General features: G+C 42.5%; 1 protein-coding gene across 7 annotated transcripts in view; it reads left to right on the top strand.

The window, feature by feature from the left end:
- CEP170B (centrosomal protein 170B) overlaps positions 1-16,622 on the top strand; it is a 58,341-nt gene extending 41,719 nt beyond the window's left edge. For 2 of the 7 annotated variants that reach the window (XM_038137784.1, XM_038137786.1), the window contains 8 exons: positions 1,400-1,649; positions 3,866-4,025; positions 7,831-7,869; positions 8,420-8,563; positions 10,006-10,094; positions 10,647-10,740; positions 11,662-11,713; positions 12,441-16,622. In XM_038137784.1, coding sequence (XP_037993712.1) covers positions 1,400-1,649; positions 3,866-4,025; positions 7,831-7,869; positions 8,420-8,563; positions 10,006-10,094; positions 10,647-10,740; positions 11,662-11,713; positions 12,441-12,676 — 1,064 coding nt within the window. In that variant the 3' untranslated portion in view covers positions 12,677-16,622. The remainder of the gene's footprint in view (positions 1-1,399; positions 1,650-3,865; positions 4,026-7,830; positions 7,870-8,419; positions 8,564-10,005; positions 10,095-10,646; positions 10,741-11,661; positions 11,714-12,440) is intronic. The other 5 variants (XM_038137785.1, XM_038137789.1, XM_038137788.1 and 2 more) reach the window with 3 other exon arrangements.
- Positions 16,623-19,892: the final 3,270 nt, after the last annotated feature.

A 19,892-nucleotide genomic window follows, 5' to 3' on the forward strand; every position in this document is an offset into this window, starting at 1 on the left:
CTCGCTAGTGGAGGAACAGCATGAATTGTCTGCCCATGAGACAAGAAATTCCAGTATACTGTTGGGCCATCTGAAGTAGCTTTCTGTGAAAGTCACAGATAACATCAGAACAATCCAAGTTACCAGTTCTGAGAGCTAAAGACCTGTCTCCCGTGCTCCTCGGTGTACACAATTTGTTTACTCAGGGTAATTTAAATGATACTGAGGGAGCTGATTCTAATTTCCCTTGGCATATAGAGATGGAAAATGAGTCTCATAATTTTAAAATTGCTGTTCAGTGACAGGGTGACATTTTGATCTAAAACTGCATTAAAAAAAAGAGATACAACTCTATGAATTGAATATGAGCAAATTAATTTTTATATATATATATATATAAAAATATATATATATATATATATAAATATCCTAAGCCAAGACATTGTTATAGCTATGGGTGAGATAGCAATGTCTAGGAATTCTTCTTTCACTATACAGTAAATACCTATGGTTTCTATCTGCATCTTACACACCAAATTAGTTGGTTTTGTTAGTATGGTGTATGATGCTGACTTAATTTATAGATAGTGTTTCAGTGTTAGGATTGTCTTGGTAACACAGTGACGTTTTCAGTATTGTAATTCCGAATAACACATCTGGTTTTGTGTTTGGTGGGTCTTCATTCTCCAGGGCTGGACAGAAGGAAATGAAGCAGTACCCGTAGAGAGTATAGTGAGGCAGCAAACATTGGGAGCCCAGTTTTCAAACAAGGACACCTTGACATTTCCCATGCAAGGAAGACCTGGGTGTCTACAGATCTGCAGAACAAGTTGGGATAAGTGAGCAGCTTCCACTTGGCTCCAGGGCTTGGAGCCAGTCCTGACTGTGAACACTTTCTTGTAGAGTGTCATTAATGGTGAATTGTGAGGCAGGAGGTGAACATGGGGTGTGGACTCTTGCAAATAACACCAAGCACCACAGTCTTACTCTTCACTCAAAAACCCCTCCTTCTGCTTGTACTTGAAGCTAATTAAAAAAGTATCTGCAGGCTTGAAAACTGGGCTCTCTTTAGAAAAGGACTTCTGTGGGACTATGAGGAGTCTGAAATGTGTGCTACTTATACACAGAGCTTCTGTGCATGGAAAGCCAAGTCTGTGGTAGTAATTTACTACAGTGGAGGCGTTAACACAGTCATTATGATTTTCCATTGGAATTTTCCACTCCAAATTTGTACAGTGAATGGGAGCCATAGAGGGGCTCAACTTTGAAATAAGCTCAGAGAATGTGGTGTTTTTGACTTAAGATCTGCACAGAAACTCTCCTTTCCTTGTGCTCTTGGGCTAGTTTTGTGTTACCTTTCAGCCTTTGTAGTTACTCTTGACTACTGTCCTTGGTCTGAAACCAATTCATTTTTTATAAGCATCAAGGCGGAGACCACAGGGTTCAGATTACACTTCTACTTCGGAGGAGGAATATGGCTCAAATCACAGCTCCCCTAAACACAAACGCTCCCATACTTCAACAGCCACACAAACACCGAGGATACGTGGCTCTGGGCTGGGCAAGCAGAAGCACAATGGCAGAGAAACAGACGAGGATGAAGATTTTGATGACAACCCTGACCCCTACAACTTCATGGCGCAAACAGCAGAGATAGCAGAAATAGCCAGGTGAGGTGGGGCTTTATCTGGTAACCCATGAGTTGAAAATGGGTTGTTTTCTCCTTGGTGTTCAAATCAAACCCAGGTGTGGGGGTAGAAGGAGAGGCTCTCTCCTGTTGTGTGCCCACATCTCCTTTATGTATGAATATTGACTTGGAAGGGTTTCATGAACCTTTACAGCCTGGATGTGTTGGTTGTACCTTGTATCTACAAAAGGCCATGGAGCAGGGCATTGTCTCTTGGTTTGTTTCTTGTTCAAGCTGTGGGAAGTCTAATTGTTTATACCTGCATAACTCTGCTCCCTGCTGGAAGTCACAGTGTGTGTATGTGTATGGTGTGGTTGGTGTGAACTCTCCTAATTCTCTGCAGAGGAAGTCAAATGGATTAGCAAAGACTGAATATGTAAACTGTTGAAGCTGCTTTGCCTGAAGCTGGTCAGGGAGCAGTAAGAAATAGCTGCAGGGCAGAAACCTCTTTGCTTGGCACAACTGAATCTGAACGTGTCTAGACCTTGTATATAAATGAATCGTTGCCTAGCTTGATGTCCCTGGATACGGTGCTTGCTGTGTACTGGTGGTCTGATGGTTGCCTGGAGGTCCTCAGCAATAAAGCAAATAGATTCTTTTTTTAAACAGTGGCATTTGAGGTTTGTCATCTCTAATATGCAACTGTGTTATGCCAACTTTCCAGAAATACTGGTCTTCCATTGTACTGGCCATACTTGAAATACTTTTGCCTGAGGAAGCTGCCTTGTGTCTGCTTTTGGCCACATTGCCCTCGCTGCTGCCACGCTCACCTCAAAAGGGCTTTTCTTGCTGAAAGTTGCTGTCAAGCTGCTAGAAAGTGTGTCAGCCTTCAAACCAGGCTGCTCTACCTGTGCTGCACGAAGTGTGTGTGTGTGTGAGATGCCAGCTTCCCTCCCAGCAGCATTCCCAGCAGCGGGGAGCGCTCGGGCTCTCAGCAGCTATAAATAAAGGCTTGCGTCAGACTCGTCTGGCGCTGCACGGCGCAGGGCTCTGTCACAGAGTCTGCCTGGTAATTGCAGTTCTGATTTCCCTTGCTGCTCCCGAATTAACTGGGAGGGGTTTAGAGGAGTCAGGGAGAGTTAAAAGGGAAAATGCCACTTGTTTACAGTACTGAGTCACATAATGGAAGTGTTTGGTGACAGCTCTATCCAAACCAGCACAGAGAGGGGTTACCTTATGCAGGCAGCTCAGCCTGCATTTTATTAGTTTAACTGTGCATTTTCTTTCCAAGGAAATGTTTTGATGAACTGACAGTTTTATCACATTGCTTGTTTTCCTTGTGGGTGCCTTCCAACTTGGAATATTCCATATTAACATGGGGTTTTTTGTTGGGTGGGGTATTTTGGTTGGTTTTTTTTTGGTTGGTTGTTTTAGTTTTTTTCATTAAAAGAAGACAGTTGTTTCAAATGAATCTGACTAGCTGTGAGATTATTTTTTTATTGTAGAAGTTTTCCTTTAAAATTACCACAACAGCTACTTCTGGTCTGAAGGGTTTTTTTTAAAGCTCTACTACCAACAATCCAGAGACTTAGGAACTGTTTTTGATCTCTAGAGCAGATAGAGCAAGGTCCTGCCAACACTGAATGTTAACTGGACACCTGTCAAGGGGCTTGAAGTTTCAAGATTTGGTTTCTGAAAAGCAGATCCCTCTAACGTATGCTATGCTTATCGTCATAATCCCTCAGCTCTTCTGGAGAATGTGGAGGCATATTGGGATTTTCAGTCTACAGACCACTAGGAAAATGCAAGAGGAATTAAGGTTTTTTTCTTTAAGTAAAAAAAAGAAGTTTTTTCCACTGTATGTACTTCTTAATGAAAAACAAAGAACACCCAGGAAGAAAAATTAACTGTAATGTATTAAGAAAACAAACAAACAAGAGAAATGGGTTGGGGAGCAGTAACATAAGTTTTTTTTATGGATTGTCTCTACTTTCTGGCAGTGTGTAGTTACTAGAATTTGCTTTATATCAATTCTCCACTTTGAAGCTGGATTCAGATGGGAAGGGAGGTTTATTTTTTATGGAGCCAGAATGTTCCTCAGCACCCTGCCAAGGCAGCCCAAAAAACCCTGCTTGCCCTAGCCTCTGCAGAGGTTATAGTTCCCACAAACCTTTTGTGGCTCCTCTTTTTATATGTTACAAATGTGAGGCATGTTGTATTCTGTGTCCTGATGGTTCTGCTTCGTTGCCTGTGCTTTAGGCTCAGCCAGACCTTGGTGAAGGATGTGGCCATCCTTGCTCGAGAGATTCACGATGTTGCTGGAGATGGGGACTCACAGAGTTCCTCGGGGACAGGACCGAGCCCTTCCCTCAGCTCTGTGCCCAACACTCCGGCTTCCACCATATCCGCGAGAGAAGAGGTAAGGTCGGAATCCCTGAGGTCTCTGCCCCTCGGTGCTAGTAAGTACCTGGGACATGGGTGGGGTGGGAGACCAGGGCAGCATCCCCAGTTGCTGCAGCACTGAAAAACCTTCATTCCTTGTCCTCCTAAAAAGCACCACCAGAAAGACCAACTGCAGCCTATTTTAGGGTGCTCTTTATTTTCTCCTCTCTGCCACAGCTAGCCTTGCAAGAATCATATCATTTCCTAAGGCTCTCAAGGCTTCTGTTTGGATGCTGGTCCCTGAAATTTGCATCTGAGGAACAGGATGGAGGGGATGTGTTGAGCTGCTGTGCCAGGGAGCCAGAGCCTTCCTCTTTGTTTCACACAAGGCACTGACCGTGTGTGCTGGCTGCACTCTCTGTGTCAGCTGTGTTTTGTACTTCTGCTGTGTCCTTTCTGCCAGGACTGTTGAAATGCTGTGCAGGTGTTGCTTGAATCCCTTCCCTCCATCTGAGTATTGATAGAGGAGGGCAAGGATTCTGGGAGCTGGGCAGGGAGGCAGGCAGGTAGCTTGGGAAGTGCTGTCCCCCAGCCCTTCAGTGAAGCTGTGGCTTCCTCCCAAACTGTGTGGCACAGCTTGTCTGCACTAGGCTGGGAAGGGGAGAGGCAATTTCTTATTTTAGTTCACCGGTGCTGCAGCGCAGGGCCCAGCACGGCTCAAATTTGGCTGCAAGGTCACCAGGAGGCTCCAGCTGCTGAAGCAAAATTGCCTTTGTTACTGTTGAAATCCAAATTCCCTCCTATGTACCCCCAGCGTGGGCTTAAAAAATACACAGCTCTCTGCTGCTCAGATGGTTCCCCTGGCCCCTTGTTGTCTTTGACTGTTGTGAGAATTGCAGACCCATCCTAGGCAGGGTTCAAAGCTGAGACCAAACCTGTTACTCTGCCAAGAGAGTCCTTGGAGGCCCCGTGATCCTGCTGTGATCAGCACTAGAGGTGCAAAGCAGAAGTTTAGGGAGATACCCAGAAAATCAGGCGAGTGTGGCTGTGGTTGTGCTAAACTGAGATCAGCTGCAGCCTGCTCAGGGAGGGGTTTGTCCCGGGGCCTTTTGGAGCTGAAGTGCACAAATGTTTCACAATAACTGCAGGCTCTGAGATAGTGTTTTATTGCTTTGTTTCCTTGCAAGTGCCACGCCTGCCAAGCTGCCTTTTGTATTACTCTTTTCAAGCAGTAAAGGTGACATGCCTACTGTACTTCTGACTTGCAAATGAAACATTTTACTGGGCTCCCACTTGCTTATGGAGAAAGAGCAGCATCCCTGCGTTTTTTTTTTTGGAGTGCCACTGAAGGGTTCAGCCATAACTCAGCTCATACGGAGGGATGTTCCCAGCTGCTAGAGGAGGACACCTGGAAAACAGTGTTTCTGCTCTGTGCAAAATGACAGGCTCCAAAGTGTGATGATGAATAGCAGAATCACAAGCCCAGGATTGCTCAGATCTGGATGAGGGTTTCTCTGTGGCTCAGATCTGGATGAGGGTTTCTCTGTGGCTTTGCAGTGCTGCTGTGTGGGACATGCCAGTCAGTCCCTCACAACAGTCAGAAGAGCAAATTCAGGACTGTCGCACTGTAGGGAGTACTGCTGGCAGTGCCCACTTCTAGAGCGTTTTTGAGATCTCACAATGGTGTGAAGGACGAAGCACTGATGGGAGCCCGTGAAGACAGATCAGGAGCCATAACGTTTAGTGTATTCAGGTAGTGGCTGAAAACACTCTGAAGGCTTCTAATGAGGCTTCTTTTGAACAGGAGTGAATATCAGCATGATTTCAGCAGTACACCCAAAATGCCCCAGTGCATCAGTGTTTCTGCCTAACGTGATTGATAGCCAGGAACAGGTTCCATCATCAGGGCTTTCTGCTGGCAGTGCTGAGATGTGGAGCCAGATCCTGAATAGCTTGGGATCCTAAACAGTGCAGCTTGGGGGTCTTGTTATGAATGCCAGCAATATAAACTGATGTGAGTTTAATAAACAGACACCTCATCTTTGGCACTGGACCAGATTCAGCACCAGTGCACTGCCACGCCTGCTTCCCACAGTCTAAGTGTTGTTGAAACTGTGCTGAATTAATAATTTTGGCTTGATGCAGAGAAGCTGCTGGGAAATGTCTGATCAGTGTGTGTGATGCTAAGCACTGTGAATTTTGTGAATATTTATCAAACAGCTTTATATTAAATATTCTAGGAAAGGAAATTGTGATGAGAAATAGCTACCATGGTTGTAATAGTAATATATTGAAAGATCTGACAGAAGGAATTATGTGAATAAGAAAAGTTTTCTGTGTGTGGGTGTCTCTTATGCTGCAGTGGCTTATGCAGTGTTGTATGCCATTCTGCATTCTAGTACTAAATATTTTAATCTATTCCAAAAAGTGGGGGGAAATGCAGGAAAAATAATTACTGACACTGGAATCATTTTTGAGTGTTTAATGCTGTACCAGAAACATCATTTGGGACCAGTGCATAGCACAGCATTTCTCAGCCTCAAATGAACTGCTTTTTATATTAGTTTTATTAAGAAGCTTGGTTTAAGTTTAAATGAGGAGTATCTTCTTATAGGTTAAGGTGGAGCCTTAGATTTAAACCTTATTATTCAGTTTCTGTTCTTTCAGGTTCAGTGCTGGCTTGGATGTTTGCCAAGGAGGCTTTCCATTTCCCCAGTGTATGTTCGGGGTGGTTTTGTTTTTCTAGCCTCATCTGTACAGTTTATGATAAGACAGACTCTTGGCATACAGAGCTGAATACTGCTACAAATTAAGCAAATTAAAAAAAAAAAACCAAAAAAGAGCACAAGAAAGAGTTCAGCAAGGATGAAACCTTAATGATTCCTGTTTACCCAAAGCCTTGGGTTGTTTGGGATGCCTTGCATTGTGGGTATATCAGTTTTGCAGGACCCAGCTTTCTGCAGAGCTCAGCCATCTAACTTAAACCTCAGCTGCTGCAAACACAGTCAGGTTGGATCATCCCAAATCACTGGCTACTTCTGCAAATTTTAGCCCTGCACAGAATTCTTTTGGCAGCCTTTTTAAAAAAAGTTGATAATGATGTAACAAAAACTAAAGAGCCTGATTAAGTTTGTTAAGTTGTTGTGTAACACACTCGGTATGAGTGTTGATACCACAAGAGGAAATGCTTACGGGTATGACAGAACAGAAGATGTGAGAACAGAGCAGGTCATGTACAAAATCTCCTGGGATGGTGGAGCAGGTGCTGTCCTTACCCTGTTTTCAGCTGGTTGTGCTGAGACTTGCTCACTGAAGAGTATCTCATTCCCTTCTGACACTTTTCCTGCTGCAATCAGCCTAACTTACTGTTTCTGCACTTGATGAAATGCAGCTTATTAGCTAAATATTTTGGCTGTTCTGCCCCTGCACCGTAATATCTCACACCTGCTGCCTGTGTATAACCCAAGTGCTGCTGCACAGTGTGGGGAGCCTGGACCTTGGATGGCACACTGTTTCCTCACAAGGAGCTGTGTGCTTTGCCAACCAAAGAGCCTCTTGGGCTGGGTGTTCAGCCCTTTCCCAGAGGGCTCTGGATTTCACTCAGCGCCGTCCGGCTTGGAGTAACCGGGGAGCTGCCCGAGGCCACCTCAGCAGAACAGGCTGCTGACCAGGATCTCTGTGGGCTTCAGTGCATGATGGGGGGTGGGCACCAAGTGCTGGTCCTCAGGAATGTGCTTTTGGGAATGTCAACCCCAAATAACCCCAAACCCCGTGTTCTCTTTGATACTTGGCTGTCCCAGTCATTCACTAGCATTGATCTCTTTGTTTCTGTTTTAACACAGATTGCTCGTAGATCTTTTCGGCTGGCATATCCATCTCAGGTGCACTTTCCATCCCATTATTTTTGTATCTCTGTCTTGTCAATGTTATTTTCTTACCCTTCTTTTAAAGTTTTTTGTCAGTAAACCCAACAAGAGTAACTGCCTTGTCATTTCTGTGATCTTCCTGTTAATTATTTGCTTTTTTAGTGGTTTTGTATTGCTTTTTTCATCTCTTTCATGTGTTACTAAATGGTTTCTGATTAATTTGAATGTGTCTTTAATGTTGCATTGATATAGTAAGACATAAGATATGGGAAAACAGGGTCCTTTTGAGTTTTAGCTAAATTCAAAAAAGACAATGATGTACTTTTGCATACGTGCTCAAGACTCAAATTTTTAAAGTAGAACAGCCCCACAGAGTTTTGTGGTATGACTGCAGTGGGTAGGCACTTGCAGGATTGGGGTCTGGTAATTTGCTAACGAGCCCGTACCTGTCTGAACAAGACTTAAATGAATCAGTGTTCCTCTAAATCTGCAATACCTGCAGTGAGTGCCTGTGAGCCTGCTTTCCCTACTAATTTTTAATGACTCATTACTCATTGTTTCCAAGTTGGTGCAGCACATTCCAGAAGCAAGTCTGAACTACCAGAAAGTGCCTCCGGGATCAGTGGAACTGAAGGATTTTGACCAAAATATGAATGATAATAGAGAAGAGGATCCCTCAAGAAAAACAAGGACAAGAAACCGTGAGGAGGCAGGCCACCTTTTTCTTTACTTTATATGTGACATTGCTTTACGCTGCTGTGTGTAAACTTGTTGTTTTTAAGCTGCCAAAGGAGGCTGCTCAAAAAAAAACCCAAACCCACACTTCTCAGCAGCTCTGATGTGTGGGTATAGAAACAGTGTTTAAAAAGAAAAAAGAGGAACGGAACCACCCGTCTTGCCAGTAGTGACTGGAAGTTTCCTCTCTTGTGTAAAATGCCAGTGAAACCTGAGGCTTGGTCACCTGTTTTTGAGAGGACACATTCAGTGTCAGAGCCTTCTTAGGCTATTTCACTGCTATCTTGGAGAAGAACTCAAACATCTCAACTTTGAAATCTGAAGCGCTGATAGTTTAATGGCACCTTGCTGTTCTGCAGCTGGCATCCTGGTTAGAGCTGCTCATGGAGCAGCAGTGGCAGGATCTGGACCTTAGGAGGGGGTGTGTCACTGGGGCTGTGGCACAGCTGGCTTGCTGTGCTCTGCAGTCTGAGCATTGCTCCCTCCAATGTTTCGTGCAGAGTGACCTGCAAATCACTGGGTGATGCTAAAGGGTGAGGAAGCCTGGTCTGCACTTGAGGCTGGGGATGGTGTTGGGATGAGGAGTGTAGTGGGGTGATGGTGCCAGGAGGAGGAGGAGAAAGCTGCTGATCCAGCAGTGGCTGTTGCTCCTGCTTGCTTTCTGCCTGCCAGCTGTGGGAAGGAAGAGCTGGGGCAGAGGCTTCCGGGAGGCAGGAGGGCAGAGCTGGCTCCAGCACAGCCACTCTGGAGGTGGAGTGTGACTCACTCAGGCACATACAGGGGACCGTGGGCTGAGCCACTGGAGCTGATCCTGTCCTGTGACTGGTTTGAAGCAATCCCTTCCTCTCCTATAGAAAAATGCCAAGGCTGGATAAAAGGTGCAGCTTCAGAGTGCCCCCAGTTTGATGCCAGCTTTCCTGGCAGAAGCCTGGAGGCTCTGCTAAGCCACAGGACTTGAATATTTGGGGTTTGGTAGTATTTTGTTGTTACTTTTAATAAAGCAGAATGTATGATGATGGGATACCTGGCTGTGAAGGTGGTTTGAACTCATATGTGTCATGTTAGGTAGTTTCAGCTGCTTGTGGGGCTTCTTGCATTGTGATTTGACTTTTTGGGGTTTTTTTTGTGAGGTGTGGGGTTTTTTTTGTGAGTGCTGTTCTTTCAGGAGTGCTTAAATGCTTCTGTTACTGCAGACAAACTGCAAAACTGTGTCTCTGTCTGTAGAAGTCTGAACAAGTTAGTATTAACTTTTTTTGCCAATGTGCTGCAATGAAGCTGCGTGCCATCTTAATCTCCCTTGAACTTCAAGTATCACCCAAAGATGTTTCAGTGGAGATGATTTACTGTACAAAAAAATTTCTGTTTTGTAATATTCTGCTTTTGCTAAAAGTTCTCCAATCTGTCCTCATATTTTAGGTAATCTTTGACAATCTGATGTTGAACCCAGTGTCCCAGTTATCACATACAATCCGTGAAAATACAGAAAACCTCGCTGAAAAAATGAAGTAAGTAACTTCTTGTCCCTGGCCTGAACTATTGACTTGCTGGTGAGTTTGTTGACCTGCTACTTGTGGAAGATATTGTACTGTTGTCTTGGAAAGTTCTGTAATCAAGATGCAGGGAATCTACATGTAGGAAATGGTGTGTGTGTAGTGAACCAGAGGTAATGTGATTATTTGCTATCACTTTTCCTCATATCTTTGGCCTTTGGAATTTTAATGCTGGATTTGCCTGTTGATGCTTTGACTTTGAAATGCTGCCTATGCAGGAGATACAGCAGAAAACTGGTGGATTGTCTCTTCTTTCCTTTTCTGTACCAAGGCTCTTGTAAATATGCAATATGTTACCAAGCTTGTGAAATCTTATCAAAGTTTGTTGTTGCTCTAGAGACATCAGAGGGAAGGACTTTGGATTGTTCCTAAATCAGCTGAAAGGAGCTTTGTCCAGCTGCTAATCCACTAATCTCTTTTGTTGCCACATCTTGTGATAATTAAGTCTTCTAAACAAGCAGTTTTTTGATGGCAGTTTTAAGATCTGCTTTACTTCTTGTGTTACAGGATTCTGTTTCAAAACTCAGAAAGGACCTGGGAGGAAATGGAGGCCAAAATCAATTCAGAAAACGAAGTGCCAATTCTGAAAACATCAAACAAAGTAAGTCCATGCAAACAAGTGAAATACTAAAGACTTGATCCATGAAAGCTTTGTAAGAAACCAAACTAACAATCTCTGACCCTTCTCAAACCCATTTCTGAAACTTCTGGTCCATTTTCATGTGTTGAACTGCTGGATTTCAGTACTGTTCGAAGTGTGACAAAGTGAGTTCCTTCTGTGGTTTTGTTTCACCAAACTGTTTCCCAGTTCCTTTGCAAATGATCTTCAAAGACTGGGTCTCTCAACAGATGTTGAAGTTCAGGGTCATTAGGCCTCATGTAAACATTTACCAAAGGGTCACCTGCCATGTGGTTGCCACAGCTTCAGTTGCAGACAGGTTTTTCTCATGAATGTTTGTTTTCTTCGTCTGGAACTGTTTGATATTAGGGCAGTAAAAATCTACCTCAGGCTGCATTCACTCAGGTGATTCAGCCTCAAGATGGTGCTTGTGCTCTCGTGACCTTTCATTGTCCTTGAAGGGGATTGTCAGTAAGGATTTAAGTGCAGTAGTGGACCCGGTGAATGTGATTAATGCTAAACAACCTTATGCTAGACCTGTGTATCTTGCTGCTGCAGCAGTATAAATGTGGCCAAATACCCTGTCTGGTCTAGGAGTTGAGTTTATAAATATCTTTGTGTATTTCATATTAAGGAGGAGTCTTTGTACAGGTGTAGCATTTGATATCTAAAAGCCACTGTGGCTATGAATGGGGTGCTGCAGTAGCACTTGGTGACACGATGCAGAGCAGACTCCCTGTGCACTGACCAAATGCCCCTCAATAGAGCTTTTCTGGTAAATGAGCAAGGTTGGGGCTGACCTTGAATTTCTTGATCAGATAAGGCAGGAGCAGTAAAACGAGATTCCTGTGTCAGTTGAGTACTTTGTTGCTTAATTTTCCATTCTGATGCTTTTGTTTCTAGGAAATCAGTTCTATCCTGAAGGAGCTCAGGCGAGTTCAAAAACAGCTTGAAGGTTGGTCATCTAAAATGTTCCTGTTGTCTCTCAAATGCCAGTAGAGTTGCACAAAATATAGTATTGTTGGCCTGATTTGTCAGTGAAAGCTGGCAAAGGATGCAGAAGTTCAGGCTGTTACCACAGTGCTGTCTGATGAATGCATAGGGAATTAACAGTAGATTTATCTTATACTGCCTGGTTTTAGGAAAATTTTGTACTATTGATATGTAGAAGCTGTTGCTATGGAAACGCTTTGTTTGTGGTAATTAGCATATTTCCATAAGATAAAATGGTGCAGGACTGTTCTGATGAAATAATATTTAGCAGCTCTTTCAGCCAATAAGCTGTGCTGTGCTTTTTGCACTTGAATTTTGCATGTAGATTCCTGCACTAGGAAAAGCAAGACAAACTCTTGCATCATCTAAAAGCATAATAAAGGCATGTAAAAACACCCAGGCATCATTTTGGGCTCCTGCTAAAAGCTTGCCATTTGGCTGCTGTAGTTTGTCTTTTCCAATTTAACCAGAAGTTGAGAGTCCACATCTCTTCAGTCTGGGAGAGGTTTTGCTTGTTAAAGCTGTTTAGACCTGAAGGTACTAATGAGGAAAATAACCTGACTAAAATGAACAAAAGCACTGCTTACAGTTTACTGCCTTCAAAAGGAAGGCAGCAAACTTCTTTTTGGAAGCTTTGCTGACTGCTGCTAATGTGTTTATGTCTTTTTTTTTTATTTTTTTTCCCCTAGTCATAAACGCTATCATTGACCCTACTGGAAACTTGGATATAGTTGCCAGTAACAAAGCATCTTCTGCTGCTAAACAATCTACAGCCACTAAAGTCAGGACTGCTAACAATTCTGGGTCCACACTGGAGACTTTGTCCCTAGCACAGATGAGAAACTACGCTCAGAAATCGAACTGTGGGTCTTCTAGCTTACAGGATTCAAATTTCATTCCAGATGGAGAGAAATATGTGATCTGATACAATATTTTGTATTGCTGTTATACTGTAATCTACTGTTGCATTAGTATTGTGTATGAGTGGTTTGTGGACAGTTTGTGTGGAACAGTTCTTTAGATTGCTAACATGTTGCACAAAAAAGAAAAATCTATGCTGTGAGGGTGAATGGAAAGTCTGTGTATGCCTTTTAAACAAGACTAGCACTGTGGAGCAGCACATACTCAGCACAGAGGCAAACTGATTTTTACTAAATTACTCATTTATTCTTCCAGTGTGCCATAAGAAAACAGGCTTTGCATATTTTCCATTCAATACTGCTGAGGCTAAAGTGCTCTTGCATTGGCCTGTTTATAACTGTTCAGTTGTAATGAGGTTCAATTTGAAAAAAAAACCACAAATCCACACTTTTTTGGTACTATATTTGTTTGGGTTTTATTTGGTTGAATTTTTTCAAGTGTTCAAGTGAAGCATTACAACTCTGTTGGAATCAACTTGCAAATCCAACAGAACGATTGTGCAATATCATGGGTTTCTGAGAGAAACCCTTACTGCAGTTGTGTAAGATTTCCTTTCAGCAGTCATAAAAAAGAAGCCACACTGAAGTTGTGCATCTGTTTTTCAGTCCAAAAACCAAAACAAGACAGAATAAACCCTTTTGTTTCTTCTCTTGGGAAAGTATAAAAGTTAATAATGGTATGAATGTAAAGACTACCAATACTGCTACTATTTTTCATTGTCTTTCAGACCCAAAGTTTGGGCTAGGTACAAAAAGTTATACTTTACAATTTAGCTTGCCAAACTTTCATGATTTTGGTACAAATGCTGTCTTTAAGCTGCTTTTCTTTTTTAATTTAAATATACAGTCTTTTCGTAATGATCTGCAAATGCTCTTGGCTGGGCCAAAGACTAAGATATTTGCAATTACCCAATTGCAAAGAAAACCATCTGTTCCAATGGCTCATGGAATAAACTCAATTACACAGTTGCTGTGAGCTAGTGCAATGACTTGACAGCACTGGAAAAAAAAATGGCTTCAATGTAGCTCCACCTTTATGGCTAGTTCTGTTATGAATTTTTTTTTCAATGCAAAAGTGCTTGTGAAGGCCCCCATTGTGGTGTTCCTCAGAAACTATTCAACAGTGTCAAGCACTTGTATAGGTACGTTTGGGATTTTTGTCTCTGGATTTAATTTTTGGTCCGTTATAATCCGAGAAACACTAAGGATTGTGTACAGTTGTTTGAGCAATTTCTTATTTAACAAAAGTTGGGATTTATATTCTGTCTTTGTGTTAAACTGCAAAACACTAAGCAATTTTTGTTGCTTAAAGAGCAAAAATTTTGGTTTTTAGGGGATCTCTTCCAGATGTGTTTGCTCCCAGTTTTTTCTGTCTTGTATCTATTCCTTTTTCATTCTTCCAGGTCAACAAATAGTAATCAGGCAAAGAAATTCTTTTGTAGCTGTGGAGGATACATTTACTGGGAAAGGTGAGCAGATGAGTTCCACTTTGCCCTCATACAGTATGTAGTTTAACCAGTGAAAATGGTTTCCCAAGCTTGACTGCTTCTCGTGTGCTGACTCTATATTTTGGGGTGAGTAGTGGATTCCTTAGTTAGCTTCAGTAGTTACCTGAGCTTTTCTGCTAGGATGTTGTAACTGTGGGAACCTGTTAAAATAATTTAAATAAATAGGGATGCTCACAAAGTGTTTAACCTTACTAGTGAAGTAGGTGATTGCTTTCCTGGTGGAGCCAGTGAGAGCTTTCCATCAATTTCAGCAGAGACAAGATCGGTCCCAAAATGGGAGTATGTCAACACGTCATTAGTTTATTTTTGAGCCTGCAAGATGCTGGCTGATAAATAGTAGGTGGAGATATCCTTCCAAGATTTCCAGTAGGCTATAAGCTCATCTGCTTGTGTGGAGATGCCCTTCCATGAAGAAATCTGCTGGATTTCACATAGATGAATGCAGAATAAAAAGAATTTGCCCTTGATGTTGTTCTGCCTGTAATATACGCACTATCTGAATGTGTTAATTCAGTCGTTGATTCTGATCTGTCTTTTCTTGAAATACCTGTGTCCTTGGTGAATATCATAAGTGGTGGTATCATTCCTGACATATGAAACACAATTTTTCAAGCCCTTCTTAGTTAGGGCTTGAACTGACCAGGTGCTACCCCAACTCACTAGGAGTCAAAGGACCTTCACAGATAAGGTGTTGCTGTTAGTTTCAGTTTTGCTGTAGAAACAAGTGAATTACTAAGAAGAACATCTGACTTCTCTGATTATTTGTTATTTCCACATCTTCATGGCTATGTGCAAGTGAATTCTGTTTCTCTGCAATGTGTCCTTGATGGGACTTCTGTTTACTTTCACTTCAAAATTGCTTGATTCTTCTTTGATTCTTGAACACATCAGGGAGGGATTTTTCTCCCTTGGTTGCTCTGTTCTGAGCTAGAGAGAGCAAACCCACAGACACCTTGCATTAATTAAATCAACCTGAAAAATACAGTACCTCTTCAAGTGATTAATGAGGATGCAACAATCAGTGTCTCTTGATAATTTGGAAATGAGTGTGTGAAGACAGGGAGGATGCACAGCTTGATTTGTTTTATTTGTGACTCAGCCAAACTGTAAAATGCTTCTGTGTCCTGATACAATGCTCATTCTTGGATCTTTGCATTTGAAAAGGTTTTGCTAGTCAACGATGAAACGCAACATATTTTTTCTTGTGTTCACTGCTTCTGAAGTACTGTGGTTTGCACTTGTCTGCTCCAGATAAGCCAAAGAGCTATCCACTCCTTTGCTGATTGTTGGTTCTTACAAGCAGTACTGTATGCAACCATGGGCCCATGCCTGTGTGACTCCAGTGTGAACCTGACCCGTGTGTCGTGGTGTATCTGCGAGGCCCAGGATCAGTGCACGAGGTTCCCATGAGCTGTGGATGGGCCCTGCATTGAGCTTGGCAGGGGTGACACTGCCCTGTGTGTCACTCCTGGGCCCCTGCTTTTGTGTGTTTTGTGTTTGACTAAAGCAATGTAACGAAGGGTGGGATTTTTGAAGTCTTGGGGAAACAAGTGCTTAGGTCCTTTTGGGTTTTCCACATGCTTTGGGTGCTTGATGCCCTGAGCACCTTCCAAAATCCCAGCCCTCAGCTCTTCCACTATACTTGAAAACTCTTCAGTTCGACGCTTTCAAATGTAAAATCCTGTTATTCTGTTCTGATGGCGTGAATGTAAATTCCTGTGAGGGTGTCTAGGAGCTTTGGGAGCGAGGACCCAGCTGGATCTGTGGTGGTGTCATGTTGTGGTCTTGCTCCAGGAGGAAAGAACGTCTGCATCATCTTTGAGTATTTTAGTAAAGGTACAATTAGTGGAATGTTTACATACAGCCTACTGACAAGAAAGGAGACAAAAAGATAAAGTGTAAAGTATTTAAGTGCAAGACTCTACTAGTCTTTTCTTGTTTTGCAGATCACACTAGCTATTTTTGAAGTTGGTAAATGTGTATAACTTTTGCAAAGACCAGACAGAACTACCTGTTCACTTTCAATGTGCCCCGTGCTGAATTGTGCCTATTTCACTCTCTGCTGTTGTTATGCTGCTGATTCTGCTGTTCTCAACTGTTCACTGGATCATTCCATTTGCATGCAACACAAATGCAAGCTGAGCTGTCTGAGAGTAAAGCTGAAACACGTTTGTATAACTTGAATCGATTAATGACTTTCTCTTTCCACACCCTCTTGAAATGCTGTGTATAATTTTGATTTGTTTCTTCTGCCCTGATTTCTTTCCACTTTTGGTTTGTTGTGTTTTTTTTGAACGGTAATTTATTTTTGTTTGGATTATAGGCAGTATCTGTACATTTTGTTTTGAGGTGATATTGTGGATGTCTTTAAAAAACCAAATTGTTATTTTATATAATTTTATCATAAAGTTGCTCTAATAAATCATTCTTTTATCATGTGACAGTGATGCTGCATTTTGTGCATTAATTTGGAGGAGGATGTGTGTTTGGTGGATGGATTGTTTCAACTGCCTGTTCTCACTGGTGTTAAGTGCAGTGAAATGACAGAATTGTCAGCAACTGAAGACTCAGAGCACGACTGGATCAGTCCTGTGGTGCCTGTGGCTGGGCAGATCTCTCTCCAAAGACCAGGAGTCCCCTTATTCTCCCAGAACCTCTGAAGTTTAAGTCTCTAAGTCCCTTTAACATGAAGGTAGCATATCTCAGTATTGTATGGTGATACTTTATTTAATTTTTAGTGCTGTTTTGTGTTATTGCCATGATTAACATGGTGGTTGAATCCAGCCTGGAGGTGATCATTTCCCAGGAGGTATGTGATTGCAGATACGTTATTAGGCTTTTTTTTTTTTTTTGTCTTACCTTAGAGATATATATATAGCTTATGTGTCTGTGAAATAGTTTTTGATGTTTTCCTTCATTCAACCAGTGTCCTCCTTCCCTCCTGCAGTTCTGTCTGAGCTTTGCATCTTCCTGGCACTTTAGAAATAATGTTAATTCCTCCTTCCCTGCACTGCCTTCAGCCTCCCCCACCCTGCCTGGTGCCACATGGGACTCTGCATTAGCACAGCTCCTGTAGGAAGCAGAACACATGCAGCTGATGAAAACATGGCATTGTTTGTCAGCAATAGCTAAAACAGAGAGGAAGAAAATACTTGTCCCTAACTAGAATCACTGGGAGGTTTTCCATCTCCTGGTTACCTTTCCATCAGATACTTGTATATGGAAATCTTTTACATTGAAAGGTTTTAGGGAGGGATTTTGTGTTTAAAAAAATAATAAATCTTATGTCTCTCTTAAAAAGCCTTCTGAAGCTTTGTGTGCTGTGTCTGCAGAGGTTTTCTGTGTAGCCTACAATGCAGGGCTGCATTACACACTGACAATATTGCCTCTCCCCAGGCTTCCCTGACAGTATGGAGCATTGTTTGAGTTGGGATGCTGTGCAAAGGAGCCTTTTGAAATCAATAGTGCACCCACTTCATTAATTTTTAACAGTTTGACTGAATAAACATAAGAGGCAGTGGAACTGTAGCCAAAACTATTTGCAACATAATGAAAGCTACTAGAATTGAAAAATAAAGGATAGATGGGAAAAGTAATGATCTCCTCTGTGCATCTTCCTGCTGAGCCTTCAGCTACAAGCCTGGCTCTCCAACATCCTCAGCTGCTTTGGGAAATAGAGCCTGGTTTTCCACATGTGCACAGCAGGGAACACCAGAACACTTGGCCTTGAGCAGGGTCTCAGGGTCCTTTCTCAGAACAAAACTTTTCATTCTTTGGAGGAGACAGGCTCTCTTTTTTGGATGTTGTGTGAAGATCCAGCAGCAGACCCTCGTCTGCTGGGTTCTGTCCATGTGGTGGTGGGAGAGCACTGTGTCTTTCTCAGCAAGGACATCCTTGGGCTTTGAAGAGCAGAGCCCTGCTGGCCTCAGCTGGTGAGATGGGGTTGGTGTGGGGCAGCAGTGGGCAGTTTTCCTGCAGGGGTGCTGCTTCCCTTGATGGGGTGCAGCCCTGCGAAGGCTCTGAGCACCAGCACACAGGAGCTCCCCTGAGCAGTTACCTAGAAAAGGTGGTGTAGTGGGTTGGCTGCTGAGCTCTGTGAGTGATGTGGGCTGAGCAAGAGAAGCCAAGAACAATGAGTGTAAGAAAGTAGCACTCATTAGGACTCTACCCTGATTAAGCCTTTTCTTCTCGGAACAGAAAACACTGGAAATACTGTACTTGCCAAAAGAGTTGGTGCCAGAAAGGGTTTGTTCAACACTAAATGCTTCTGTCAACATTCAAATCACAGGAAGGAAAAAACCACCAAAAACCCCAAAGTATAGCATCTACCTGGCACCTGCAGACACTTCCCAAACAGGAGATCCAGGGTCTGGATGAGGTTTCATTGCAGCAACAGCAATAACCGCAGAGATAAGAGGAGTATAATTTTTATAACAGAAAATACATTCAACACAGCATAAACGGAAGTGTTTTCCTTATACTTGCAAGTCATCTTTTCCAGGTGTGACTGGAGGGTGAGTGCTACAAAAGATGAGTGACAAGACTAAGACAGCAAAGGATTTTGCAGTCTCTTATGCTGTATGAATCACAGCTTTATTTGTTTATTTTCCCCTGAAATATTTTTCTAAACAAAACATGGCTGACAGGCATAGAGTATTTAATCTTAGGCTGAATAAAATTATTCCAAATAAGTTATATATTTCAAGTTAAATATTTCAAGTCCATGATCAGATATCTTAGTGAATTTACTGAATATTTTTAAAAGTGGAAACTGAGTAAGTCTTTAAAAATACTTCACAATTTTATTTAGACTTTGAAATTTTCCCATGGCTTATCAGCTGAATCACTTCCCAGTTCTAAACCTGAAATAACTTCTTTTGGGTCTGTCCCTGTCCCACCTCCCCACTAATATTTAAGTATGCAATCTTTTGGCACAAAGTATAAATAGAACATTTTTCTTTTCAAGTGTACAGACCTTGACTACTCCTGCCTCCCATCCCTCTGTCAGCTGTTGGTATTTGGAGTCCAGCCTCATTCTCATGAAGCAGAAGGTGTAGTTTTGTAGTAATCTCTGCAGTGGTACTGATGTTTTTGTCTATAATTAGCTCTCAGAGATGAGAATGCATTTAACTGGCAGTTTCTTCTTCGCAAACCTCCCACACAGGCAGAAAAAGCTCCTCCACTGGATCTTTTAATGCACCCTGTAACAAACTGGAAGTCCAGGCATGATTTTTAGAGGGATTTTGTTAACCACAGAGTGCCACCCAGCTGTACAGCAAGAGATGCATTTATCCTGTGTGGGATGGTGGCAAGTCAGCCAGAGCAACTGCTAGAAGGAGCCTTGTCTGAGAGATGGGGAAGAGGTAGAATGAAGAAAATTTCCTGTTTATTCTAAAACTTGCTATTCTTTTTTTCTTTCTTCCCCCCAGCTGCATGAATTGGTCAAATAGAACCATATTCTACCCATAAACCCTCTTCCATCCTGAAGCTCTCATAGCTACAACACTGTTAGTAAGATCAGAAATGCAGAATGGGTGGGCTGGTATGTGAGGTCAGATGAGAAGGAAACCAGGATTTTGCAAGCTGGATTGGAGGAGGACAGTGGAATTTATCAGTGCTGCAAGTGGTTAGAGAGCTGACAACGAGGAGAAATACAGAGCATTCCTTTTCATGGAAGCTGCTCTTCTTTTGATACAACCCTCTTAAACTGAAA

The sequence above is a fragment of the Motacilla alba genome, chromosome 5, assembly GCF_015832195.1.
Source record: "Motacilla alba alba isolate MOTALB_02 chromosome 5, Motacilla_alba_V1.0_pri, whole genome shotgun sequence".
Taxonomy (NCBI): domain Eukaryota; kingdom Metazoa; phylum Chordata; class Aves; order Passeriformes; family Motacillidae; genus Motacilla; species Motacilla alba.